This window comes from Centrocercus urophasianus, unplaced genomic scaffold (assembly GCF_019232065.1).
Source record: "Centrocercus urophasianus isolate 14NV4802_14NV808 unplaced genomic scaffold, USGS_Curo_1.0 seq_16, whole genome shotgun sequence".
NCBI lineage: Eukaryota > Metazoa > Chordata > Aves > Galliformes > Phasianidae > Centrocercus > Centrocercus urophasianus.
In genome coordinates, this window is record NW_024884711.1 from 7,668,409 (window position 1) to 7,695,610 (window position 27,202).

General features: G+C 47.7%; 3 protein-coding genes across 13 annotated transcripts in view; all 3 read left to right on the plus strand.

Moving 5' to 3' along the window:
- Positions 1-3,893, plus strand: part of ENTPD3 (ectonucleoside triphosphate diphosphohydrolase 3) — a 50,589-nt gene extending 46,696 nt beyond the window's left edge. For 8 of the 11 annotated variants that reach the window (XM_042816901.1, XM_042816909.1, XM_042816902.1 and 5 more), the window contains one exon: positions 1,985-2,492. In XM_042816901.1, coding sequence (XP_042672835.1) covers positions 1,985-2,290 — 306 coding nt within the window. In that variant the 3' untranslated portion in view covers positions 2,291-2,492. Of the gene's footprint in view, positions 1-67; positions 2,493-2,816 lie in introns of those variants that run through there. The other 3 variants (XR_006168474.1, XM_042816910.1, XM_042816908.1) reach the window with 3 other exon arrangements.
- Positions 3,894-4,606: 713 nt separating this feature from the next.
- On the plus strand, positions 4,607-7,602 carry RPL14 (ribosomal protein L14). Its single transcript, XM_042817592.1, has 6 exons — positions 4,607-4,668; positions 5,057-5,158; positions 5,717-5,811; positions 6,440-6,539; positions 6,818-6,871; positions 7,415-7,602. Exons 1-6 carry the CDS (start codon positions 4,666-4,668, stop codon positions 7,499-7,501), a joined length of 441 nt encoding a protein of 146 aa, XP_042673526.1. The 5' UTR covers positions 4,607-4,665; the 3' UTR covers positions 7,502-7,602.
- A 13,408-nt stretch (positions 7,603-21,010) lies between these two features.
- GASK1A (golgi associated kinase 1A) lies at positions 21,011-26,535 on the plus strand. Its single transcript, XM_042816828.1, has 4 exons — positions 21,011-21,607; positions 25,763-25,885; positions 26,091-26,194; positions 26,325-26,535. Exons 1-4 carry the CDS (start codon positions 21,011-21,013, stop codon positions 26,533-26,535), a joined length of 1,035 nt encoding a protein of 344 aa, XP_042672762.1.
- Positions 26,536-27,202: the final 667 nt, after the last annotated feature.

The window sequence follows — 27,202 nt, forward strand, 5'->3', positions numbered from 1 at the left end:
CAGCAGTTCAGCTCTTTTCTTTGACTGAAAAGAACATGGGAATAGGACTCTTTTGTCTGTATTTCAGGTTGGTAACAGCAGCATAGCATGGTCACTTGGTTACATGTTGAGCCTCACCAACATGATTCCAGCAGAAGGCAAGCTGATCCAGTTACCTCTGAAACCTTCTTTGTTTGCTGGGCTCCTCATCTTCCTCACCGTTCTGGCACTGTTTTGTCTTTTCTTCCTTGTTTACCTGTGTATTGTGTCACGTAATCAGAAGGTCAACAGTCATGTGGAATATGTATTTACTCCAGAATGAAAAAACTTACCTGAAGACTGACCAAAAAATTCATAATCCTATAAAGTTACATAGAGCTTTATATTTGAAAAACAGTTAAAGACAGGTGAAAAGTCCTGAAAAGACCAGAAGCATAAATAAAGGAGACAAGAGGCACTGAGGAGTCTGTGATATGGTGAACTGCAGTGCTTCTGAAATATTTTGGCAGTTGTTTCTGTAAAATGAGCGTATCCAGTGTTAAGCAGATGAAGCACAGGCAGGCGTGCTGCTTTGCTTGTTCATGTTTTTATAGTGTCTTTGTGTCAGATATGTATGAATTTTTGTCCATTAATTCTGTGCCACCTGATAAGTGATGTATTTGATCAATGGCAGCGGTTGTTCACGATAAAATCTAAGAATGAGTCAGTGGAAATTGTGAGAGAAGGGAACATAATGGCTGTTCCTGTGAGTGCTGCTGACACAAATCCCCCAAACAATCCAGCTTCTGAAAGTGGAACAAGCACTGGGTAATCACATGAGCTGACAGGAACAGCACAGCTGGGAGCGAATTGTTTTTATTGCTATTCCAAACAATTGATCCCCATCATGTTAGGGTGTAACACGTTGCCAACATCTTTCAGGACTGTGAAGCCCATCTTAAAGCTGAGCTATACTTTTAGCACTACAAAGATCTCAGAAAGCCTGTTATGGCACATTTAGATTTGCTTTGAAGGCAAAAGTAAAATCTTTTCAGTAAGGGAACCTAATTTTCAATGTATCATAATTACCTCCAGAAGCCTATAGAGTTTTCAGGGTCCTTTTTTTTTTTCTGTAATAACTACAGGCAAACATTTTTGGTATTTTCTACTTCTGACCTGTATTCCTCCTAATCTCAGATACACTAAGTACCAGCTTGTCAGGTACATATTATTTCAACTGTCTTGGATCTTCTGAAGCATTAATGTGAGTAGGCAAAAACTTCAGCCCTGCCTTCAAGGCTAAGAGGATTAGGAGGCAAGCTGCAGGTCAGAAGAACTGCCTTTATGTAGTGGGTTTGAGACCAAATAGCTGCAGTCACAACTGCTGCCTTCAGCTGCCTTTATCAGCCTTTCTACTGTCCTGGCCTCAGCATTCTTTCAGCAGCACTGGGATATATGTAGCAGATGCTTTTGTCAGTGACATTAACTCCAAACCTTTACTGGGAACACAACTACCTTCATGCTCTTAAGAGTTGCCTTCCTTTAAAGCTCAGGCATTCTGCACCAAACCTCTAATTCTTACCTACTTAAATCTTGGAGTACAAATTTACCTGATGCTCAAGGTGTCCTTCATGGAAATTCCTCCTTCCCCTGTCTGTCTTTTGTGCAGCTTTGTCCTTCCTTAGCTGGCTTTTGAACTAGCCCTTGGAAAAGACTTCTGCCAAGTCATCTGCCTACTCCTGCCTTTGTACAGTGTCACTGTTCCTCTTCGTATTGCCTGAACATGATCTGTGAATGTATGAGGGGGACATATCCTTAGGGCTTTGGAGTTGGCGGGAGGAGGGAATTGCTGTGCTGTTCAGGACCTGCAGGAAGAGAAAAAGCATCTCTGTTTCTCTTCCAACCTTCTGCCATCTCTTTTTGCCCAGATTCACTACCTGCACAGAGCTCTGTTCACCCACCATATTCCCCCAGATGTCCTACAAATAGCTGCTGCCAACATACTAATATATTCCTCCCTTTTCAGCCTCAGGATTGCTTCCTTCTGCAGGAAGTTTCCCTTGCTTGCATCATAGCTTCTCTGAAGGGATGGTTATTCAGTTCTTGCATTGAAGTTTTTAAGTTTAAGAACTCAGTCTTATGTCTCCTGTCCACTGGGAAAGCTGAAACTACTGAACTTCAGTCAGCACCACTGCAGCTTACAGCTTCCTCCCAGTCAGCAGCATCATCCCCATGCAGTGTTAGAGGTACAAAGTACTGCTTGGACACAGGCAGCTTGGCTGTCCCTGGCTGTCGTTACTTCTGGGGGAGAGGTGGAGCGATGGAGATGTAACTCTGACTAAATCCTCCCCCAGGTACGAGTCAGAACCTGGTCAGCAGGTGTAACTTCCCCACATCTACCACTGAACAGATCTGTGGGGAGCCAATGAGGTGAACGGGATTTGGGAACATGTACAAACTACAGCTTGTTTATCTTTTTGTACTCTTTACTGCTTGCTTACAAAGATTAATACAAATAAATTGTGAAAAGCTAAGCCAACTGTACTTTTTTTTCCCCATCTTTTGCAAATATCAGTATTTTCACCTTGGCAGACAGGTTATTCCTATTAGAAGCAGAGGAATACTGAAATGCTTTTCTGCGTGATATAAATTTGCAAGTTGTAGAACTCATCTGTGAGTTTCTGGAGTGGACAGTGCTCACTGTCTCCAGAATCTGTGTTCTCAATGAGGAAACAACCGCAGCTTAAACCAAGCCACTCCCAATTATTATTATTTTTTAATACACATGCATGTAATCTGCATATATATACAATACATATGAACCACCTCTACTTTTGAACACTTGATATTTCTTTCAGGGACTCTGACACTTTTAGGGTTTGCTTCAGGTTCACTGCTGTAATACAGATCTGAAAGGCTGTGTGCCAAAGAGAGGAACTTCCCAGATATTGAGGTAGGTCATGATACAGATTGTTTAGAAAGAGATCTGTCAGGCATCAGGAGCAGGAGCGTGTAATACAGAGCAAAATCTCAGCTATGGAGAAGCAGAAGAAACAAACAGTGATGTGCCTGCAGGCATCACTGAAGGGTGGGCAGAAGTGACAAACTTCTCATAAAGCAGCATGCAAAAGAAAGCAGTAACTTTTACTGCGTGGCATAATTGAACACTGATAAGTTTGGAGGACAGAAAAAGAAGTAAATAAAAGCACAGGGTGATAATCATGCCCCAAGTCGGGGAGTTTTTATTCTTGTTTAAAATTCTGTTGTTTTAGTACCAATCTGTGTTCACTTGGATGGCAGTGAAGCCAATGTCTCACAGACAGTGCTCACCTTCAGTTACCAGTGTTTCCTTCTGTGTGCTATCTACAATACACAGTGCTGTTTAGTACATGGGCTGTATCTAGAGTTGCTTGCTTGGCAACATTTCTGTAGGCCTATTTAGTCTATTAGACCCAGAAAGCCTATTAACAGATGTTCAAACATGCATTGGAAGTTTTGTTCTAGATGTTCAAGCCAGGATGCATCTAAATTTGTGAAAGCTTCAGCAATGATTCCTGTTATAACAGGAGAAATATTTTTCCAGATCACTGCAGAATGGAAGAATCCAAAAGACAGCATCTTTGACTGACTTGACCTCAAGCATGTTGGTTAAAAACATTAATACACGCATTAATATATTGCTACTGTAAAACATATGAGATATATATATGTTATAGTGGTATTCTGGATAGGACTTCTCAAAAATACCTGATGGTGTTAAGTGCTCATAAAGGTTTTTATGATCGGTTCCCCAGGCATTTGCATAATAAATACATCAATTAAGAGAACTTGGAGGGGAAGGCACTGAGGTGACCTAATAGCAGGCTTTCAGCATCTAAAGGGGGGCTACCAGAAAGACGGGGACAGACTCTTTAGCAGGCTCTGTTGTGACAGAATGAGGGGAAGTGGTTTCAAGCTTGAAGAGGGGAGATTTAGGTCAGATATGAGGTCAAAGTCTCTTACAGTGAGGATGGTGAGGCAGGTGAGGCACTGGCACAGGTTGCCCAGAGAGGTGGTGGATGCCCCATCCCTGGAGACATTCAAGGTCAGGCTGGATGTGGTTCTGAGCAGCAGATGTAGCTGCAGGTGTCCCGGCTCATTGCAGGGCAGTTGGACTAGACAAGCTTTAAAGGTCCCTTCCAACTCTGAGGATTCTACGACATTGTTTACTTGCTCTGATTTCTTCTAGAAACAAGAACAATACAAACCCCACTTTAGACAGCTAAACTGGGATCTTTACTCTCACTGCTGACAGAATAAAGGTCACACCTATTTTCCATCAGTGCTCTGCATTTTGCTTACACTCTTCTTTCCCGGAGCACGTTTTTAGCTAATGCCTACAGAATAAAATCCTGCAGAATGTAAACTACGTGTCCGTCTCTATCATCATCTGCGTCCACCACAGCGAGCGCAGTGAGCTGACGGAGCCGTTCTGCCACGCCCTGATGGCGCGCAGGACCCCCAGCCACCTCCGTCTGGCACAGCGCCGCGCACGCGTATTGGCACGCCGCCTTTCCCGACCGGCCTCGAGCCGAGGAAGGCGTTCTGCGCAGGCGCTCTGCGTCGGGAGAGCAAAACGTGGCCTCCGCGCATGCGCAGTAGCGATTCGAGGGCGGCTTCCGGCCTGCGCGAGTGCCCCCCTTCCTTTTCTGCTCGCGGGCGGCCATCATGGTGCGGGCGTGTGGCCGCGGGACCGATGGCGGGGCCTGGTGCCGGCGGGGCCTCCCCGCGCCTTTCCCGCTCGCTTGCGGAGATCGGTGGAGGCCTCCCTGCGCCTGGCCCCGCGGCGGGGCCGGGTGGGGGCCGGGGATTTGGTCGGGCTGGGAGCAGGGCGCGGAGCAGGCCACCCGACACGAATCGGAGCGGGGCGCGCGTGGCCGTTGGGTTGCGATTGGCGAGGGGAGGTTTCTGGGGGGCGTTCGGGGGTGCCGCGGCCTCGCCAAGCGGCTCTCCTCTAGCACTTCTCCTGGTGGGGCCGGAGCCTGTGGGCAAGGGAGGGTACGGGGAGCTGCTGGCGGAGGCGCAGAGTGCTGACTCGTGCCGATCCTTCTGCCCGTAGGTGTTCAAACGCTTCGTCGAGATCGGCAGAATCGCCTTTGTCTCCTTCGGGCGGCATGCTGGCAAGCTGGTGGCCATCGTGGATGTTATCGACCAGAACAGGGTCAGCCCAGAGCACCGTGCCTTTGTCATTCGTTCTCTGAACAGCTTGAGCACTCAGGCCTTGTATATAGAGCTTAAAGGGAGTTTCTGGCGGTGATTGTTCAAGGGAGTAAGCGTTTGATACAAATGGGATTAAACAGCTGTTACTGTATTTTAAAATTCTGGTAGCAGGCTGTACATTGCCCTCTCCCATCTCCCTGAGAAAAATAAGTGGCTGAGTAAATGCCACTTGGAGGCCGAAACCTTTGAATGGAATGGCACTGATGCCTGACAGACAGGTTCTTTTCACTATATGAAAAGATCCCTCTGATCCCTCTCTCCTGAGGAGCTGAAAAAAGATCTTATTGGGTGTGTTTTTTAAGTTTTTTTTCTTCTGGAGATGAAAATGAGCCTGTAAGGCTTAGATTATGTGCACGAGATGTCATTTCTGGTTTTGTCTGAATAACGTGTGTTTTGATTTGAGGTACTGGTATCAAGGTGAAGTTCTTAAATTTTTAGAAAACTAAGTGGAGTATGATGGGAAAAAAAAAACCCTTTAAAAAGTAACTCATTTTTTCAGGCGCTAGTGGATGGCCCCTGCAGTGGGGTCAGGAGACAAGCCATGCCCTTCAAATGCATGCAGCTGACTGACTTTGTTCTCAAGTTCCCACATAGGTGAGTTGTTTTTCCGCCTGTATAAAACATATTGTCGCTGCCTGATCTGATGAAAGATGTTCATACAACTTACAATGCAGTGATGTGTATGCAGCTAAAATTGTGCAGACCATGTTACAACAGTTGATTGTGGGTAGGTTTCCATTATCACTACTGGTGGATAACTGCTGCCCAGGAGTATATGGGATACAACCTGACCTGGGCAGCTTGCAGTTAGGAGTGGGATGTGAGGAGTAAGTGGAAGCAGTTGTAGGAGTACTGTGCTGCTGTGTGTTTGCTGTTGCTCGTGTCACTTTCAGACATTAAAAACATTCACTCTTTGCAGAGCTGCATGGAGTTTTAGGAGGCTGCCAATTTAGTTGCTATCTGAGCTGCTTTTCTGACTGAGAACCATTGCTAGGAGTGTGGGTGTGTGGCTGGAAATCCATAGGTTGAGCAAAGGATACGTAACAAAATTTGAATGCCACATGCATCCCTGTGGTATAATTGGCTTAAACTGAAGGATTGGTTTCTGCATTTGAAGGAATGCAGAAGGATGATCTTCCCTTCTGTGAAATTGGTTGAGATGGCATCAGAGAGAACGGTTTGTACAGGTAATCAATATAACTACCTGGCTCTTTTCATACAGTGCTCGTCAGAAGTGTGTGCGTCGTGCCTGGGAGAAGGAGAATATAAATGAGAAGTGGGCAGCAACACGATGGGCAAAGAAGATTGAAGCCAGAGAAAAGGTGTGTGTTTTGACTGGATCTGTAATGCACTTCTTACTGCTTCTACTCATGAAAATTAGTTTTAGTAGAATAAACTGTGTATTTACTCTTGCTAGGATTAAATGTGGTCATAGTGCACTGCATCCCAGTGAAGGCCTTCCGTACTGAACTATTTCCAGTTGAGTAGCTAGACCCAATTTGGAGGGGATCAGAGTTAACTGTGGAACATTTTGAAGTGCTGAGTTCTATAACTTGCATGGATATGTAGCACAGCCTCATGATTGATTCTTTTCAAACAGAAAGCCAAAATGACTGACTTCGATCGTTACAAGGTTATGAAGGCAAAGAAGATGGTAAGTGAGTGTAGTTTCTTTACAGGGTTAATGCTTTTAAACTTTACTTTTAGAATTACATGGAGATCCGTGGTAGTCTTGCCTTTATAGTTGGCTTGGCTTATAGAGTGACAGAAAATATTGGGATGCCTTGAATTTTTTATATTTCTTTGGTCGGTCATTGGTCAGACTTGAATTCACATGGCCCATGTGTCAGTCTTGTGAGTCATAGCTGAGGAGTTACCTGCTGCTGAAATGAGATGTTCTCTGTTGAATACAGTTAGCATTTTGTTCTGTAATAAACTCCTTACTCATGGAATATTGGAATCCTCACATCAGCCAGAGTGATGTTTACTGCTCGGTAGATCGGTTTTAGGTGGAATTTCACATTTTAAATGTAATACCTGGTAAATCTTCTGACTTACTAAAATACAGTCAGATTAGCAAAGGCTTTATTACTGGAAAGGGCAGAATCTGAAAGCTTAGAACTGAATTTGAGGAATAATGGTTTTGAACTGTTGTAGTTTCCATCTGATTAATAGTAATTTTTTGCTGTTTTTACAGAGAAACAGGATCATTAAGCATGAAATTAAGAAGCTCCAGAAGAAGACAACTAAGAAAGTCAAGAAGACAGAGAAGAAACAGAAATAAAATGACCTTCTAGCTGTGTATCACTTTGTGTCCATGTTCTGATTCTTCAGAAGTGACAAGTGGTAAAAGAGCTGATCTAAATTGTAATCACGTTCACTTTGCTTCTGTTGTCTGTCTCATTTATTAATATTACAAGCGTTGGGCTCAAGGGTTTCTCTGGAACACACACAAATGTTTTTGTCACATTCTGTTGACCATACAGACATGCTCAGTACTTTGCTCCCAAGACAGTTAGAAATGTTGATGTTTTTCCTAACTTGAGATAGTTCATATCCTCAGACATGTAGTGATCTGTGAGCAGTGACCTGGGATACTTCTGCACCACAAATGTCTAAAAACACGCAGTTGTGCTGAGTGGTTTATTAACAAGATGGAAATGGATGGTTTTGTTTAGCATGCCAGCTCTTCAGTGTGTTTGTAGTTGATAGTTTGTATCACTACCTTACACATCTGAGTTCCTTAAACTATACAGCACACAATTGCCACTTTTCAGTCGAAACGATTAAGTAAAAAGGGACGTGACCTAAAAAATAGTTATTTAATTCAGTATTTCAAATTGATTTAGTCTTTGCACTTTAATGTCTGCATCTGTAAGTGTCAGCATCTTCCATGCTTTCTCAGGTGTGGTCTGTTGGCAGGGGATGTATTTTCTTCATGTTGAATGGAGAAATTGTAGATCTGAGATCTCTTGTAGTATAAAGGGAAGTTATTTTTAAAGTCAAATATAAAATGGAGGCAGGAGAATATTGAAAAATGAAGGTTATAAGACGTTCAAGGACACTGTCAAATATACATTCGTATATTGTCAAGTAGGCCGATGATGTGTGCTTTTAAAAATGAATGCTTATCAATAGTTATGTGCCTGGCTGTTCTTTTAACTAATACTGGGCACGTTTCCTCAGGCACTTGCAAGTAGTTTGAGACAGTTTTATGCCTCTGGAAATTGAGTTCAAACGTACGATTGGTGTGAATGGTGTAACTAAGAAAGAAAAACCTCCGAAACAATGCGAATTGAGATCAGAATTTGCACTCAAGTATCTGGAGATGTTATGTTGGATTACAGTCTGGAGGAAAGAGAAACAGTAGAATGTACCAGGTTTTGGGGTAACTTCACCTTCTGACAGCGTGTTGTGTGTGAGCCTCTTGTGCTGCTCCTTGGAAGTGATGAAAGCTCTCAAGCTGCCGGTGGCTTTGCATGGTGTCAGGGGTGCACCTCCTCGAGCAATGGGTGCTGTGCCTTGGGTGCTGGATGGTCGGATTGAAGGCCACACATAACAAGGCAGAAGGATGGGTTTCTTCCTAGTGCTTACCACACGGTGGCAATATTTGCTTTTCACAGCACCTCAAGGTAACTGCTGCCCTTGCATACGAGGGAACGGTGCCAAACAAAGGTGATGGTGTGAATATTTGACAGTGATGGATGTGCTTATCTATATCTTTATTTTACATTTACAGTTGACTAAGATGGAATTTGCTGGACCCGGTTAGCATGTACTTCTTTATTTTGTGGAGTGTTAAGAAATTGGATCTGCTGTTCAGAAACAGCTTAAGGTGAAGTCCTGGCATTGATGTTCTTAGCTGGTTTCACACAGAACATGTAGGAGGCTTGTTGGGAGTAGAGAGGGTGATTTTACCCCTGAGACTAGCAGATAAGTACTTCCTAAACTGCAGTTAGTGGCAGGTGCTGCCAAGTCTGGGAGATATGAGCAACTAGGGGAGCAGGATTGGAGTCCCTTTGTGTAATTAACAACAATCTAGTGCAGTGTTGTGCAAGGCTGCAGTGCTGGGCCAACACATCAACTTGCCATGCCTTGTGCTCGCCATAATTGAAGTTTCATTTTGAACACTGTTATGCCCAGTGGGCTCCCCAGCTCCACAAGAGGCACCTTCCCAGAGCCTCTAGCATTGCTTGTGCTCCTTTTTGGCAAAATGACTCTTCCACAGGCAAATTCTTACCCAAACCACAGCTGCTGCTCTGTAGAGGGATTTAATAGATGTCAGTGTGGTGCTGAGAGACATGTCTTGGTGTGTGTGTGTGTGTGTCACTTCTGGGCTTGTCTGGGCTGCACTTCATGAAGAATTGCCATGGCTCCCTTGGGCAATGGGTGCATGCCTGCCACTTGGCTGGGCTGGGCTGCTGTGTGGCAGAGCTGCTACCATGATGGTGTGGGGCAGGGGCTGGCTGCAGGGCGGGCTGGGCCACTCCTCAGGTGGAACATGGCTGTTCTAGGCATTTGATGCAACAGTGGCAACAACCCAAAAGCAATACACACTGGCACTGGCTGAGCTCCTGTGCCATCAGTGCTGATCATGGACTTGTGTGGTTCTCATCTGGATTCCCTCTGCTTATTGTCTTCCTCTGCTTGCAGTGTCCCTTAGACATTTCTAGCCTTGTGTGTCCCTCTCCTCCCCCCAGTCCATGTTGATAAGATATCTGAAAATTTCACATGCTGCCTTTTGTTGTTAAGACATTACTTTTTATTCAGGACATTATTGATTGCATAATGATAAGCATTTTAAGGCTTACAAATATATGGAGTACATCAAGGGACTGGCTGTGTGATCTTTGCTTTTCCTGTTCCTGGTCTTTTGGTTTTTGGTTCTTTCCTTTTATAATTCCTGTCATTGTTTCACGTTCAGGATAGTTTTTGATGTTTTGAGCTTGAATCATAGTATCATAGGATGGCTTGTGTTGGAAGGGACGTCAAATTCCACCCAGTGCCGGCCTCTTGCTGTGGGCAGGGCTGCCACCCAATGAATCAGGCCACCCAGGGCCCCATCCAACCTGGCCTTGAGCACCTTCAAGGATGGGGTGTCTGTCACAGGTGCTTCTCAGCATTTCTCCATTGGACTCATGGCACGAAGGTGTGTCTCAGGATATTTTGTTTTGTGGTCCCGTGATGGACAGGGGAGCCCTTTTCATGCCTGCTTTGTGTGCTCTGTTGGGGCACAGTGCAAACTGACCTTGGTGCAGGTTTGTGTGGCAGGATCTCACCTGGATGCTCTGCTTTGGTATGTGCCTTAGAAAAGGAATAGTGTTGATATTTAAATAGAAGGGAGAAATACTATCTTTGAGATCAGCTGGAGCTTTACCTGAAGACACCCAGTGGGAGGGCACAACATCTGAATACTTTTCACAATAACTCAGCAGTCAAGTCTTAGAGCCGCTGTTTGAACCTCATGTTTACCCAAGCCATCAAACAAAAGAAAAGCTGCTCCTAGCTGAGTTGCTGATTGATGCTGTTTAAAGGTGATATAAAGAAAGAATGGGAAACAGACTTGTGGGCTTTTTCCTTTTCTTCCCCTTTCTCTTCCCCCTGGAGCTTCAGAATAGCTTTAAATGGATTTTTGGGGGAGGCTTGTTTGTCTTTTATTTCTGCTGCTTGTCTCATTCACATTGCATACGTGAGCCTTAGTTCATCCTAGAAGCCTCTGTGGATAATGGAAACAATCAGAGGGTTTATGGCATAATGAAGCAAATTAACTCTGACTAGCTAAAAGTGGCATCATTTTTGCTCTGGATGCTCAAAGCATTTTTCAGAGTCCAGGGGGAGTCTGGCAAGCTGCTGCTCTGTGCAGATCCTCACCCCATACGTGAGCAGGTTGCTTCAGCTCCCGGCCACCTGAACGTGATCTAGGAGAAACAACTGTTCTTGGGAGGTGCTGGGTGGGCACAGACAGGAGTGTGGCCCTTCTCCTTCTCCAACGTGTACAGCGGCAGGACCAGCACAGCTACAGGACTCTCCCCTGCCCAGTTTCTTCAGAATCTCTTACAGACCTGCCTGTGAATGTGTCGAATTTCTCAAGCCTGTTCACACTGCCCCTGTCCACAACCTTGTGATAAGGTGTCCCAGGAATTGCTACTGGTTGTGGAGGAATCTGCCCTATTCAGTGCTGTAAACCAGTCTATTGAGGATCAGCCTGTGTGTGAGACAGCTGTGGGGCTGGAGATGGTGGTGAGAAAACGCCTTTTCACAGAGGAGTCCATGGAAGCTCAGGTCGATTAGCTGAAAAAGAAGTGAGTTGCTGTGAAGTTTAAATGATGCGTCCCTATTCACAGTGCAAATTTCCTCGTGGAGCACAGAACAAACCTGACAGAATCACAATGCAGGAAGTGCCGAGGTACCTCTTTGGATTTGCTCTTATCTTCTTCCACAGGGAGCCAGTAGGACACAGTCCCCTGGGCTTAGCCTTTTGGGATACTTTTTTCCTGCCTTAGTAACAAAGGTACATTTGTAGTCAATGTAAGCATCTTTGGGAGTTCAAGTAACTTCCTTTAAGGAAAAGCTTTGTTACCTTCATGGTCAGATCTTGGTGCTCATGCCAGCAAAGCGCTTTGGGTGTTTCTAAGGTAATGGTGTTGTACCCCATACCCGTTGGGTCCTGAAATTGTAACAGTCAGAGCTCCACATACCAGATTTCAAGTTGGATATTAGGAAACATGTCTTCTGAGAAAGAGCAGTGATGCAGTGGCACAGGCTGCCCAGGGAGGTGGTGCAGGCACCGGCCCTGGAGGTGTGGAAGAACCGTGTGGATGTGGCACTGAGAGTCAGTGGTATGGCAGGGATGGGTCGATGGTTGGACTAGGTGACCTTAGAGGGCTTTCCAACCTTAGTTATTCTATGATGAGGAAGCTGCTTGATATTTGATTCCAGGATTCTTCTAAGGAGACATCAGTGTACCATTCTTCATCAGATTTCCAATATTTTTAAACAGTGATAAAGTTGAGGGTACACACAGACATCCACACACCTTAATTTGCTGGTGAGGTCTGCAGATTAGAGAAATGGTGAATCATAGAATCACAGCACATCCTGAGTTTGGAGGCACACGTAAGGACCATCAAGTCCAACTCCTGACTTCGCAAAGGACCACCCAAAAATAAGACCATGCACCTGAGAACATAATTGCTCAGACTCTTCCTAAACTCTTAAGCTTGAGAATGTGGCCACTGCATTGGGCAGCCTGTTCCATGCCCACCACCCTCTGGTGAAAAACCTATTCCTAACATCCAACCTGACCCTCCTTTGATGCAGCTCTATGCCATTCCTTCAGGTTAATAATGAAGAGAGATAATAATGAGTAAATCATAACGGGAAATCTGAATCTCCAGGTTTAAATAGTGGCAGACTGAGAAACTGTATTTTTCTGATTAACCCACAGGTTCTGGAAGTCTTAAAAATTTTTGTGCCTCGTTCTATGTGCACGTGAGTGATGACAGCAGCCTGATGCCATAGGTGCTTGTGGGAGGCATGGAGCCCTTACACCTAGGGATTGTCTGGTTTCTCTGTGGATGTTGTAGTGCTTTCTGGCACTGTGAATGCTGTTTATAAAGATGTTCTTCTGCTTCAGGATGAGGCCCTCTGACTTTTATTGAGTCAGAAAAGGTATGACAGAAGCACCTGACAACATTAATGCACCCCTATGCTCTGGTTGGGCCCTATTCATGGGAATTCTGAGTGCTGTTGGTGACCTGAGTGGGCTCACTGCCATAAGAGCAATGCAGACATCCTGAGAGAGCAGGTTCTCTTTCCTTACCTCCCAGATATGCAGAAATCTCCCATCACCTGTGTTTTCCCTGCATTAGAGAGCTAGGTTGTGTCCTCTTTGGGGACAGTGGCCAGGAATGGGGACACATCATGCTCAGAAGCCAGATGAGGACCTGGTTTAGCAGCCTGTCAATTTCTCAGCATCTCTAGCTTTGCAAACCCCAAGCCCAGTACCTCTGGCAGCTACCTGGCTCTCCTCTGCCTGCTTGCTCCTTGCAGTCATTTTGCAGTAGCCAGGGGGGTGGCTGCAGTTTCAGGCTGTCCTCTGTAGGCTGCTCCTCAGTGGTGTGTGTCAAGGCCCACTGCTAGCAGATGTAAGAGATAACAGGGAGAAAAGAGAAATCCAAAGGCTTCCTTAGCAGCTCATCTGTAATCAGTGGGCAATAGGCAGTGATTTATACAGGTAGTGATTGGATCTCAGAAATCCATTCAAGCTTATAATTATCTTGGTGTATGTGGAAAGTTGTATTCGCGGCTCCTCAAACCCATTAGAGCCTCACATTTTTCTAAATGGGGAAAAGATACCCTTCAACTTTATCTGTTCACCTTCTTAGAGGTACAAATCTTTCTGGACCTTGCTGTCCCTTCTGATGTCTGTACCCACCCTGGCTCCAGGAGCTTCTGCCCCTGCTCCTGAGGTAAAGGGGAAAAGATCTCCACAGAGGAGACCCGAGAGCCTCTCTGAGCCTATGCCAGATCTCTGTCATGTGCACAGCAGTAGAAGTGCTGTCTCATGTTCACAGGGAGCCTCCTGCATGCCACCTTCTGTGTCATTTCAGAGCCAGGTTTTGCTCTTTGAGAGGAAACTTGGCTGGAAAGCCACACAATGCAAAAAGATCTGGCAGTGCCAGTGGGCAGCTGGCTTCACATGAGCCAGCAGTGTGCCCAGGTGGATGAGAAGACCGATGGCATCCGGGCTTGTATCAGAAATGCAGCCAGCAGGAGCAGGGATGGGAGACCTGATCGCTCTCTACACCTGCCTGAAAGGAGGTGTGGTGAGGTGGGGGTTGGCTTCTTCTTCGAGGTAACAGCAATAGGATGAGGGGGAATGGCCTCAAGTTGTTCCAGAGGAGGTTCAGGTTGGATATGAGGAAGAATTTCTTCTCAGAGAGAGCAGTGAGGCAGTCATTGTCCCTGGAGGTGCTTAAGAACTGTGTGGATGTGGCACTGAGGGATGAGGTCAGCGGGGGGGGAGAGGGGGGTTGGCAGCTAGACTCAACAATCTTAGAGGGCTTTTCAAACCTTATGATTCTATGAGTGGTTCTGCGATTCCATGAATTTGCAGAAGGTGTGACCAGGCCTGCAGCATCCTGCATCCCACCTCCTCCCACAGCAATGCCTCATGGACTCCTCAGGGCCACAGAGCTCAGGTAGAATGTGAACGTATTTAATTTTTTTTTCTTTTTGCACAGTGAACACTGTTAAAGCGCTTTTCCATGGGAAGTAGGAAGGTGTGGGAATGAGATCAAAATTTCTGAATGCTGAGGCTGGAGCATCTGTCTCTAGTTTCTGTGGATTTATCACTGCAGTTTCGCTGCTGATCCCTTATGTCTGCCTCCTGCAGCAGCCATCCATGCCTGTTCCAATGGCACCAGAGGGTGGTGAGCATGGAACGGGCTGCTCAGGGCAGTGGGCATGGCCCCAAGTGCTGGAGTTCAGGGAGCATTTGGACAGCACTGTCAGACTTTGGGTTTGGGTTTTGGGTTGTGATGTGTGGATCTGGGAACTGGACTCAATGATCCTGTGGGTCCACTCCAACCTGAGATACTCTGTGATTCTATGACTAATCATAGATTATTGATTGTAGATCATGATACAAATGATGCCAATCAATCTCAATGGCCAGAGCACCAGAAATGGCCTTTAAAGCATGAACTCCTTTCCAGTTGCTCAGAAATCTTCTTCCCGCCACTCCAGCTATTGAACAGCAGCAGACACTGCTAGAAACCTTTGGAAGGTATTTTTGGGCACACACACACAGACGTGGGGCTCTCATTGCCAGGTGCAGTGCTGTGGGACCAGAGGGGTCGCCAGGCTCTGCCGCTCCGCCGCTTGTCCCAGCTCAGGGGCTCAGGAGCAGTTCATGTCACTTCACCCTTTACCTGCACCTCCTGGATCAAATCGGTCCTCTGTTTTTAAAAGAAAAAAAAGGGAAAAAAAGCAGCAAGAAGGGCTTTTATTGTGAAAAAGAGACTCTTCAAATGCCTGCTCCCCCCTTCCCAGCCTCTCTGCTCCCCCCACCAGGAGGTGGGTCCGGGCTGCTGCCGAGTTGGAAAACTGGCGGCCGGACTTGGCCAGGCGTCCTCAGCGCAGGGACTGCCGCCAGCCTGAAGGGCATGGGGCGGCAGCGCCTGGCCTGGCGCCCGGGGGACAGGGGATGTGGATCAGCCACCCAGATATTTTATATAGAAATAACGCATTTTATATCCTGGTTCTCCACGGAACTGCTGCTGGGGAGCAGTGTCAGCCCAACGGTGACCGCGTGCAGCGAAGCCCACGAGGAGCAGCGAGCCAACAGACACTGCCAGCCATGGTAACATATGGGGGTCTCCTTGCCGAGCTGTGGGTGGGAGGAGGTGCAGAGCCTTTTCAGAGGCACCAACCCCATGGGATTCGATGCGAGGATGTCCCCCAGCTGACCAGTTTTTGGAGAAATCAGTGTGGAGGGACCTCTCCCAGGGCTGGGACATGTAGGCGAGGCTCCAGCATGGGTCTGTCCTTGCCGATAGTATGGGGAACGCACACAGCCAGTCGTGAGGATATCCGCAGACACAGTTCCTTGGGCTGAGGTGCTGCTATCAGGCACGGTGATGCGTTTTGCCTGGTGGTTTCATGGGAGAAAGAATATTTAATCAGAAGCAGTGAATCTCTGTGGCAGCGTTGCCTATGTCACCTCAAGTCTCTTTGTCCCTGGAGTAGCGTGCCCAGGGGAGCTGGTGTGTCTGTTGGGGCAGCAGTGCTGGTGTGTGTGTGTGTGTGTGTTTGTGCAGGGAGATGTGGCACTTGGCAGTGTCCATCCCACCACCACTTGCACACACTGATCTGAGTTTCCCAATTAACAATTTTCAGCAATAGGAAAAAAAGAACAAATGGGGAGGGTGTCGCACATCTAGGGATCAGAAGTGGCTCCTCCCCGCAAAGGAAGAAGCAGGGCAGCTCTCCCCATGCCAGGCTCCCCCTGCAGCGCTGCCCTCCCTTCCAGCCTGCACTGTGCAGCCTTTCACAATGCATGCCAGCTGCTGCTGTGGTCCTGCTGGAGCAGGGCATTCACTTTCCACATGGATTTCCATTCCCCCTTTGCAAGAGCAGGTCTGATGATGCCATTGTTTCTTCTTGGTGAATTCCTGTATTGATTGATTTCACTTTCAATTGGCGTTTGATCTAGACCCTCAAAGGCAGGTTAGTGACAGTGAAGGGGATTGATTTCCAGCTGTGCCTGAGCTGCTCGTCCTGTTGCTTCATCTGTGCATAAACCCTAAGCAAGACACTCAGATGATTTCTGACTTCTTCCGGCTTCAAAATCTACCAGCAAGGAATTTCCAGCAGCTCCATTGTTCTCCCGGCATGAGGCACTATGACCAAGAGGGGCTGACTGCATGTTATTACTGCTCTTGCAGGGCTGCCAGATGCCAGAATTGCCCCTCCTGCTTCGCAGACTCAGAGCTCTGCGGCTGCTCACCGTGCCCTAGGACAGTGCCCATTCATTCACCTGGTGAGGTCTGCTGGGAGAAGGGAAAGTGAGAAGCAGAGGCAAAGCCAGGCAGGGAGCAGATTCCTTTCCCTTTAATTTTCTGCATAGGAACTGAAGGAATGGTTTAAATTGAATGAAATTATTACTTTCCTGTATTTGAGGATGGGCACGTCTGAACAATTCTGTTTTCAATCTAGCCTGGGGCTGAATGGCCCCGCTGTCCCCCCACTCCTGGCTGCAGCTGTGGAATCCTACGAATGCACTCCTTTGCTCTCCAGGAAGAAAAAAATCCCTTGGAGCAAGCAAGAGGAGATGGAGCCAGCCCGCTTGCACTGCCTCCACCAAAATGTGCTCAGAGCATTCTGCAGCCAGTCTACGAAGGCTGAAAATCAAAAGAGGGTTGAAATTCACCCCAAGCTCAGCCACGGGGAAAATGTAACCCCCAATAAAACAAATAGAACTGGATCAGGTCCCAGAAATGTGTAAGAGAGGTTTGGCAGTTCTTCAGGCACTCATCAACAGGATTGGTAAGCTCACCAAGAGCAAGAAGGGAACAGAATTTGATTTCATGTTAATATATTCCTCCCTGTAGCCCATGTAGCTCAAAACGCTCTGCAAAAAGATGTCACTTTCCAGCACTTTTGCTCTTTGCTGCTATAATGCAGAAAGGAGCTGAACCAGCTCAACCCCACTGAAGGTGAAGAGCCGAAGTCGGTGAGCAGCTTTGGAAGGAAGAAGCTTTGGGGTCAGGGACATTGTGAGAACAGGGACTTGAGGTGGCCCCAGGCTCATTGCTGTTATTGCTGTCCTGTCTTTGGGCATGCTCAGAGAAATCAGCAATGCAGCTGAGTCCCATGCTGCAGCTGGACAGAAGTCATGAGGAGCAAGGCTTCTGGGTCCTGCAGAACGTGAGGAAGAAAGAGCATTGTTCTCCACCAGAAGGAAACCAGCATGCAGAGCAGCGTGTGTGCAGGATTAGACACGGACATCCCCAGCATGCAGTCTGCAGGCTGCTGCCCTCCTCCAGAGCATCCTCTGTGCGGCTCCCACTGCACAAAGGCAGCACTGTTTGAGACGTTCGGGCACACGCGGCGCAGATGTTGCACAAAGGCAACCCACATCTGTTCTGCTGGGGAAGGGGCCCCTCTTGCAGCTTCCCAACGCACATGGGAAAGCCATCCTGTGTGCATCTGAGGTACAGCAGGAAGAGGAGGCAAGGAAAACCCAGCAGGCAGCGGCAGGCTCCAGCTTCAAACACTGTAAGTGGAGCATCCCAGAGACTGTTTGCTCTGGTGGTGCTATGTGCTGACTCCTGGGATTAAATTAGTGGGAATATGAGTTGCACCATAGATAGCATCAAGATGGAAAATGCCCTTTCCATCAATCATAGAACTGAACGTTTCGTGTGCCAGCTGGAAAGGTTTGGCAGGACAGACCCAGCAACATGTGGCAGCAGATCCAGCATCCCTTTGCCCCTGGGTTGCTGTGGCCACTTTTGTACATCTGATGGGGTCTGAAGGGGGCTGGGGCTGCCTCAGAGCTGGTGGCTGTAATTCAAGAGCTGTCTTAGTAAAGCCTCACTTGGCAAGCTGTATATCTTCCCCGGGCAGGATGATATAGGAAGATACTTAGCACTTGAATCATGGGCTCTGCTGGGGATTTCTTTCAGCTCGTGCTCTGGTGAGAAAGGGATTTGGTCTCCTGGCTGCTGTGAGCTTTCCTTTTGATAAACTCATGCATTTTCCAACCATAACCAGGAGGATGGTGCTGTGCCATTCCTGGAGCAGATGCCATGTGGTGAATTGTGTGGATGTGCCCCTATCAGCCCCACGTTCCTGGGCAGCTATGATGAGTGCAAGGCTTTGCATATTCTCCTGGGAGCGTGGGCTGTGGATGAGGATTTCTGGTGGCTGCTCAAGTGGTCTTTGTTAATTTGGCCACGGTGGGCTGCGTTGCCTGCTGTCCACACAATTCTGTGGTTTATTTGGCAGACTCCAGAGGGGAGTGGGTATGAATCTCGCATTTAAAGGCCATGTATTTCTATGGCATCTTTTGTGGTTTTAAGGCTGTTTCTTACATTCCTGGATAATGAAGTTTTGGGTTTGTTTTTCTTTTCTTCCAAGCTCAACAAAGCCAATTTGATGCACTTTGGAAAGCAATTGAAAACAGGCTTCTCTGCTGCAAATTCCGCCAAGGTTCAGGCGCCATGGGAACAAAGCATCAAGGATAAAATCCTCTGACCCACACTCAGAAAGTTTTTTATCCCTCCTGAAGGCCAGCCTGTGCCTTCAGGAACCCAGGTTGTGCTGTATGTTCACGTGATGCGTGAGCATTGCAACGTTGTTTGCTCCTTGGTGTCCTGGAATGAGCAGTACCTCTCTGAAGCCTTTTTATGGGCTTTTAGTTAGCTTGCCTGCTGGGAAATGTACCTAATTTCCAGAGAAGACGTGCTGCACTGTCAGTTTGTCAAGCTGGCAAAGTGGAACAGTATGTATGGTTTTCATTTCAGGCTGAATTGAAGCCATAGTTTCAAGTGCAGCATTTTTTACTGCACGAGCTTGGAGAAGTTCTCTTTAGAAAAGGATTTACCCATGGCTTGTAAATATAGCACCATTTCTGCAATGCTGTATCATCTAGGTTATTATTAAATTTGCAATATCGACTGCCAGAAATAACATATAGGATGTACTCACACTTTTTTTCCCTTATTACTGTCTTTGTAGCAGGGAAAACCAGGCTCTGCAAGCTGAGTAGGGAAAGGGCAATGGTGGTCCAGGCTCACACTGAAGGACTTCAGGCTTGACTGTAACTTGCAGTGCCTGAAGCAAACCTGCCCAGGGTGAGGACAAAGCAGTTTCAGGCAGTAAGGATGCTTCAACCACTCACTTTGCAAACCAACTTGACATTTTAAAGAAAGGATAATCATTACCATCCGTTTGGCTCCCTGTGACCAGCGATGCTTTCCCCCATTGGAATAAACAGGGTTTTTCCTATTGAACTTTCAGTGTTTCTCAAATGACTTCTGTGTGCACCCTCAAGGGTGTGAATTTATGTAATTACAGGTGGTCTTGGTGGCTGTGCACACACAAGGCTTTCCACACCATGAACGTATGAGTTCCCAAGTGCATTCATGAACATTGATGGCAGCACTTAAGGTCTGATTTTAGGAAAGCGAAAAACAGAGCTGTTGTTCTTTGGGTTGTTTGGAGCAAGGCTCTGAAAAATACTCAGATGTGTGTGAGGTTTCTGAGAAACTCCTGTTTATTTTTGTCCTGTGTTTCTAACATGGATCTGGAGATTTATGGGAGGAGGCCAGTGTAAGCTGAGTGTAAGCAAAGCATTCCTGTCCTGAGAAGCTATGGATGCTCTATCCGTTGAGATGTTTAAGACCAGGCTGGATGGGGCTTTGGGCAACTTGGTCTAGTGAGAAGTGTTCCTGCTCATGGCAGGCGGGTGGAACTTCGTGGTCTTTAAGGTTCCTTCCAACCCAAACCATTCTGTGGTTCTTGTGTGCTGCCTTCTGGAAGACACTGGCTGCTGGATCCCTCTCCTACAGCATTTTATCTCTTATTTTTTCAAGCTTTTACTCTTACAAACAATTCCTTATCCCTTCCTTGGCAGTGTATTGTCCCACCATGTTCTGCTGTGGATATGCTTGTACTTCCAAAATAAATAATTGCAAAGCAAAGAGGAACAAGGCCTTGTTCCCTACTTATTGTCTCAAGCCTCGTTTCTGAATTGCTGGGAAATGTCCCTGTAAAACAGATGGGTGGTGCTGGGCTGGAAAACAGAGACTTACAAAGTAGGTTGGCCATCAGCAAGGAGGAGATGAGAGCTTGGTACCAACACAGGTCGCAGCCAGCACGGTGGCTTTTCAGCTGGTGCTGTGATACCTGCAATGGCTTCAGGGCAAAGCAGACACAGTGGCTTAGTAATGCAGAAACTCCTGATGACTTTCTTCCTTCTGATCCACAGGCCCAACGACCGTGGAGAAGGACGGGGCTGAAGCACCCTTCCCTATTGGCTCTGCTAATCTTGTTGGCCCTGGCCCTGCTGGCACTCTCCTACCTCCCCTCTCCACCAAATGGGGACCATGGCCGGGCCCCTTCGCCCCATGTGGCACCAGCACCTCCAGCACCTGCATCGCTCCTGCTGGCACCCCGGCCCCGGCGAGATGTGGCCATCACCCCATGTAGGGACCAGCCCCCCAGCCGGGGAGCAAAAAGACACAGGGGGAAAGGACGTTGGCTGAGGCAGTGGGGTGCCTCAATGCCTTCCCCTTGTGCGGATCAGCCATGCAGGTGGGGCGGCTCACCTCAGGAGGACAGGCTGTGTTTTGGTGAGACAGTCCCACCGTGGCTCTCAGAGGATGACATCCAGAAGATGGAGCTGCTGGCCCGTGGCCAAGTAGTCTCTAAACGCCGTGTGCCAGCCCATGGGCAGGTCCTGCGCATCCGTCTGCGTGCTGATGGTGACACCCAGCCTGCCAGTCCAGGGGAGGACTGTGGGGATGGGCGATGTGGGCTCATCAAGCGCTCCACAGACCTCTATGAGGTGGTGGCCTTCCACCTGGACAGGGTCTTAGGGCTGAACAGGAGCCTGCCCGCAGTGGCCCGCCGCTTCTCCAGCCCCATCCTACCCTACAGCTATACCAATGGTGTCCCCCGGCCCCTCATCTGGTGGGCACCTGACGTCCAGCACCTGGAGGACACCAACAATGACCAGAACTCCTGTGCCCTGGGGTGGCTGCAGTATCAGGAGATGCTACGGTCCCACAGTGTGGCCCCGGTGGCAGGAGACACAGCCTGTGCAAGCATCCAGCGCGGTGAGTGGGGCCGCTTGGCGCTCTTCGACTTCCTCCTGCAGGTAGGGCTTGGGCGAGGGAGGCTGCCATTAACACTGCATGGGACACCAGGTCCTCCTGCACCTGGCCACAATTCTCTGTCCATCACATCTTTCTCTACCAGGGGTAGCACAGGAATTGTGTTTTCTTGTGTGAGAGTATCAAAACATGAGCCAAAATATCACTGCTGAGGTATCACTTGGCACTTTCTGGGATGTCCCAAAGATCATGGAATCATAGAATCCTTAGAGTTGGAAGGGACCTCTGAAAGCCATCTAATCCCCTGCCATAAACAGGGACACCACAGCTAGATCGGGGTGCCCAGGGCCTGATCCAGCCTCACCTTGAAAGTCTCTAGGGATGAAGCATCAACCACACCACTGGGCAACCTGTTCCAGTGCCTTCACCTTCCACACGACCCTGTCTCAGGTGGTGACTCTCACACATGACTTGGGCGAGCTTGTGGTGAGCAGCAGTAAACAGCAGAATTGAAAAACTGAAGAATATCTCCAAAACCTACACTGGTGCCTATCCCTGCCTTTGCACACTCAGTCATGAAGCAAACATGGCCTTTCAAGGAACATGGACACCTGTGGAGAAGACACTCTGCTGAGTCTGGCTCTGGATGGTTGGGTTTGCCAGGCAAAATTCAAACCAAAGAGGAAATTTTTTCTGTTCAGCTCCAGGGGTTTTAACACATAGTGAATCCTCCAGGCTTCAAGCCCAGGCAAAGTCCCTCTGACAACAAAAAGAAAATCCCTGCTACCTTTCCTTCATCTCTCCATCACAGTGCAGCACAAGAAGGCACAAGTCTATTTATTTTTTCTTTTCAGAGTAGGCTGTCTTTAAACAAAAAAATACATTTTTCGTGCTCATAAAGTGTGCATTTTCTGGAGGCTTTAGTTTCATAATTGCTGGGTTTTTAGAGGATATGAATGTCTGCTCTCATGTGGTACAGCTTCATCCCAGCGTGGCTTCCTTTGCCATCATGTGGGTGCTGCAGTGGCTCAGGACAGGGCACTGCTTGGCGAAGGCAGCATCTCCTGCACCAGCCCTGGGGCTTCCATGTGCTTGCTCCAGAGATGTGCTGCATGGGGGCCAGCACTCACACAGCTTTGTTTGGTAGTGCCTTTTCCTCCTCCTCCTCTTCCTTAGAGTGAACAGTGTCTTTTTCTGTCTGGAAAATCATAGCCTGTGCTGTGAGAGATTACTGCATGTCACAGGCAGTTATCACGTATTATGGGGCAACCTTGAGGAGGCAAAAGGGATTGCTATGAAAAGAAGACCTGTTCAGGCACCTCACAGCTGCAACTTCAATTAGTGGACAAGGGCAAACTATCTGAAAGGGCAATTATATATATAGATACATACATTTAAAAAAAAAAAAAAAAAAAAAAGGCAGAAAAAAGAGAAAAAAGACGATTAAATGTGTGCTTTCGTTACTCTTTTTTTTTCTCTTTTTTTTCCGCACTCTGACCATTAATCTTTATAACATCAGACTGTGGCTGGCAGAGGAGGAGCAGTCGTGGCTGGGCTTGGAAGTATTTTAGATGAAACAGCCAAACAAATGGGAAGATTAACCAACTCCTTTCCCTTCCCCAGGCCCAAATCCTATTGAGCACAGTGGAAAAGCTGAGTCTCCAGAAGCAAAAGCCATCCAGTTTTAAGGAAAATTTCCCTCAGAGGGCTGAAAGAGTGAAATGATATATCAAAGAGCAATCCACAAATTTTTTTCTTACTAGCTCCAATGGAATCCTCCCATGTGGAAAAATCACACAAAGAGGCACGAAGCCAGCAGGATGCTGTAGAAAAGAAATTACATCTTTCAGAAATGGCTCTAGCATCCTGCAGTACATGCTGGAGAGTGGGAAGCCATGAGCTTTGAGCCCTCCCATGCAGCCCTCAACCATGCATTGAGATCTTCATCGTCTTCTCGAAGGTTTTAGAATTTGACTTCTTCCCATCTGTTCTCCCTCCGTGTTTCAGAGCTTTTTGCTGAAAACAGGGAATGTAGAAACTCGGGACTTGATCCAAATGCTGTGGTAGTGGCCATAAATGTCTCCAGGGCTCTGCAAGTCCAGGAGTCTTGCACATGGTTCCCCCTGGCCTTCTTCTCTTTCTGGTGATGCAAGAGTTACTCAGACTTGTCAATGCTCTACTTGAGAGCTCCAGCAACCGCAGATTACGTTTGATAAATACCTTCCCCTCAAGGCTGCACAAGCAAAGTCCTGGTCCTTCCCTTTTTTTTTCCTCCCTATACCCAGCAGAAAGACAAAAAAAAAAAACAAATGCTGGTACTTCATCACCTGTTCAACACCCAGTCTACCTTGCTGACTCAGTCCTTCAGGATGCAGTGGTCCTGGTGGGCCCATCTTCTTCCTGATGATGTCTACCCCTCTGTTATGGGCTTTTCTGTGGCAATTTCCCCTTTCCTCTCCTATCAGGAAGCTGGAAGTGGTGGCTCTTGGTGATGGGAGAAGTGGTCCCCATCCCAGCCAAACCTGGAATCAAAGAGAAACTTAAATCAAAGGTGCTTTGTAACAGATCTTGAACTGAGCAGATGAGAGAAGGTGTGACTCATGTATCTGTGTTACAGCAGCAGGACCTGATGCACCCTTTGCGAGCGTCATTTGGATGTGAACGTAAGTGACACAGGGAAAGCTGCTGGGGTACAGCTGGTCAGAACTTTGGAGGTGCTCTAAATGTGCCACTACCCAGCTGGTCCATCTCTCAGGGCATTATCTGGGACACCAGAATCAGCCTCCACCATACACCTCGTGAGTCTGGCACCAAATGTCCTTGGTTTCAGATGTCCACGGGGGGCTGGAGGTGGCTGGGACAGGGCAGAGCCCCACTGTGCATGCTGTTCCCATCTCTCTTCTCCTGGGCTTTCTTCAGGCGCACTCCAACTTGACTCCCTGCCTCCAGCTGCTGGGAGTGCTGACAAACTTCAGAGGGGTGCTCGGGAAGTACTGACTCATCACCACCACCATAACCACAGCATCCTTACCGCAATGTCTCCTTCTCCTTCTTGGCGTCTTGGACTCAGGATTTCCACACCCCTGTGGCTTTTGCACAACCATGCTGGTTTGTTGGGAATTTGGCCCAAAACTTCTCCCAACCATAACTATCGTGGGCTTCTGTGTGGTGCCTACAGGACTGTGCAGAGCTTGCTTCTCCCTGATACATGAGTGCATTTAATGTCTGCATAAATCATCCCAGACTGTCTTCACCTTCTGTGCAGACTATTATTCTGCTATGAAAGAAAACAACACCGCAGGCGAGAGAAATTGGTGTGCTGAGCTTTTTAGTATATGGACAAAGGAAATGTATGGAAGAAATGTGATGTTTTCTTTCATTTCAATGTGTTTCATGTCAAAGAGAACTTTAGCACTTTAATGGGTAGCTCTCCCAGTGGAGAAATGCTGACTGGAGTGCTTCATTAAATGTCAGGAAATAGAGGGATTTGTTAAGGATCTCTGGAGTGGGACTAATCTGTTTCTTGCAGGGTTATGGAAGTAATAGCCATGGAAAACAAACCTTGCACTTCCTGTGGCATCCTCCCCAATGCATAGCTGTGTTTCCTACTGGGCCCTGTCTCAAAGCACAACTTTGTTAAATTTTACTAATTATCAGATGAGATGAGCAAGTACCACTTGTAAGTTGCTCACCCTTGACAGTCTACAGCTCTGCAACTGCTTCAGGAACCTCTGTGCATGCTGAGCCCTGGTTCCTGGCTCAACACCAGCCGTCTCAACAAACTCTGTGCTGCAGCTGGGCTGCTTGCTGCTGAACTTGCCTTGCTTCACAGCCTTGACGTGTCTTATTGAAGTTATTTTGCATTCCCCTTTACATAGCCCTTCCTTTCATTTCAGCTGCAAGCATAGCCCACTTGGTCTGTGCAGCACGTGGTGTCTGAACTCCAACAGGAAAACTTGTCATTGTCACCTCTGTCAGGCTCCTCTCCAGTCCCAAGGCATTTTGCAAGTCTCAGCTTCTGGGTGCTTCCCTGTCTCTCTCATGCACTAGTGTAAGCAGCTTTTCTACTTAATGACCACCTAGGATCCTTAAAAACATGTTATTTCCATCTGAACAAGAAAATCTCCTTGTGAGAAACACTTTGGACCTGCCCATGCAGGGCATCTGCTCCCACTGAGGACCCCAAATATCTCCCACAGGTTCATGACCGCCTGGACCGATATTGCTGTGGATTCGAGCCTGACGCCTCCGAGCCCTGTGTGGAGGAGATGCTCCATGAAAAGTGTCGAAACCCATCCGAGTTGTTCCTGGTGCACATCCTGGTATGTCCCCAGCCCCTGTGATCCCTTTCTGCTGCCCATGTCCCAGAGGTTGCTCTGGACAAAATGTCAGATCCCTGGGCGGTGCTGGCAGCTGCAGATCCCACCAGTTCTCAGGGTTACTCAGTGCATTAAAAAGCCAGCCTAAAACACTAGGCTGGTGACTCCCCATGGTAGGCAAGCTTCTCCTTCCCACCTCTGCTGGCAGGTCCGGAGGAGCGCTCCATCCCAGCTGGTGTTTATAGACAACGCAGGCCGGCCACAGCAACCAGAGTCAAAGCTCAACTTCAGGCTGCTGCAGGGCATAGACAGGTGAGATGGGCAGCGCGTGAGCACTTGGTGGGGTATCTCCTCCCTACCTTCCTGTTTCTCATGTGCAGGCTTTGATGATTTCTGGGTCAGTGTACCTGATGGCAGACTCCATCTCCGTTCATCATTTCAGCTTCCCAGAGACAGCTGTGGCCACACTGAGGTCGGGCTGCCTGACCCACAGGCTGCTGAAGTCGCTGTACAGGGACCAGGAGCTGTGGGAGAGCCAGGGAGGTGCTGCAGGGCTGTGGCCTCTGCTGCAGGTCCTGGAGAGGCGGGGACAAATCCTGCTGCAGTACCTCCAGGAGCACAACCTGACTGTGGTGAGGGACACCCTGCGCTGAGCCCTGCAGGTCTGCAAAGTGAAACTGAACGTGGGTTCTTGCTTCTCCAAAAGGTGTCTTTTTATTAACCCCTGTTAGTGGGATGTCCTGGGAAAGGACAAGGGGTTGTGGGGTGTAGGAAAGAGGAAGAGGAGACTTTCTGAAACAACCAACAGATGTTTGGAAAGGCATTAAGCAAGATTTATCACACAATCTGCTCAACGTGGAGTTTTCAAAGAAGGAGAACATCTGTGAGATTTTGGATGCTCCCAAAATAACAAAAGTAGAGACTCTGGAGTGGTGTGGGGAAAAGCAGAGTGAACCCTAATGATCAAGGACAAATCCCCAGAGCTGAGCTCTGCCTTCTCCCGTGGTGGAGGTGACGTATGCCTATGTCTGCATTAAGCTTTCTCTAAGGCTTGCAGATAAATCTTACCAAACACCCCAGACACCTTCGACAGAAAGTAACCAAGTGCAAAACGCCATCTGAGGATGCTGATAACAAAAGAGAGCCTGCCCCCCCTTTATCATATCTTCCAGCATTGCCCACCAGTCGAGCTGTGTATACATTGATACAATAGTCAGGATCGAGAGCCCTGAATGAAGTAGAGGAGACCATCAGGGGTGCCTCTGCACACTGCTGCCCTGTTGCCCTTGAGCTGGAGAAAGTGTCCACCCGTGCAGCCAG

Excerpts from the sequence above, each read along its gene's own strand:
- GASK1A (XM_042816828.1), top strand. The coding sequence starts at position 21,011 with ATGCCTTCCCCTTGTGCGGATCAGCCATGCAGGTGGGGCGGCTCACCT. Across the intron at positions 21,608-25,762 it reads TCTTCGACTTCCTCCTGCAG|GTTCATGACCGCCTGGACCG; the intron begins GTAGGGCTTGGG and ends TATCTCCCACAG. Across the intron at positions 26,195-26,324 it reads CTGCTGCAGGGCATAGACAG|CTTCCCAGAGACAGCTGTGG; the intron begins GTGAGATGGGCA and ends TCATCATTTCAG.
- RPL14 (XM_042817592.1), top strand. Across the intron at positions 6,540-6,817 it reads AGATTGAAGCCAGAGAAAAG|AAAGCCAAAATGACTGACTT; the intron begins GTGTGTGTTTTG and ends CTTTTCAAACAG. Across the intron at positions 6,872-7,414 it reads TTATGAAGGCAAAGAAGATG|AGAAACAGGATCATTAAGCA; the intron begins GTAAGTGAGTGT and ends CTGTTTTTACAG.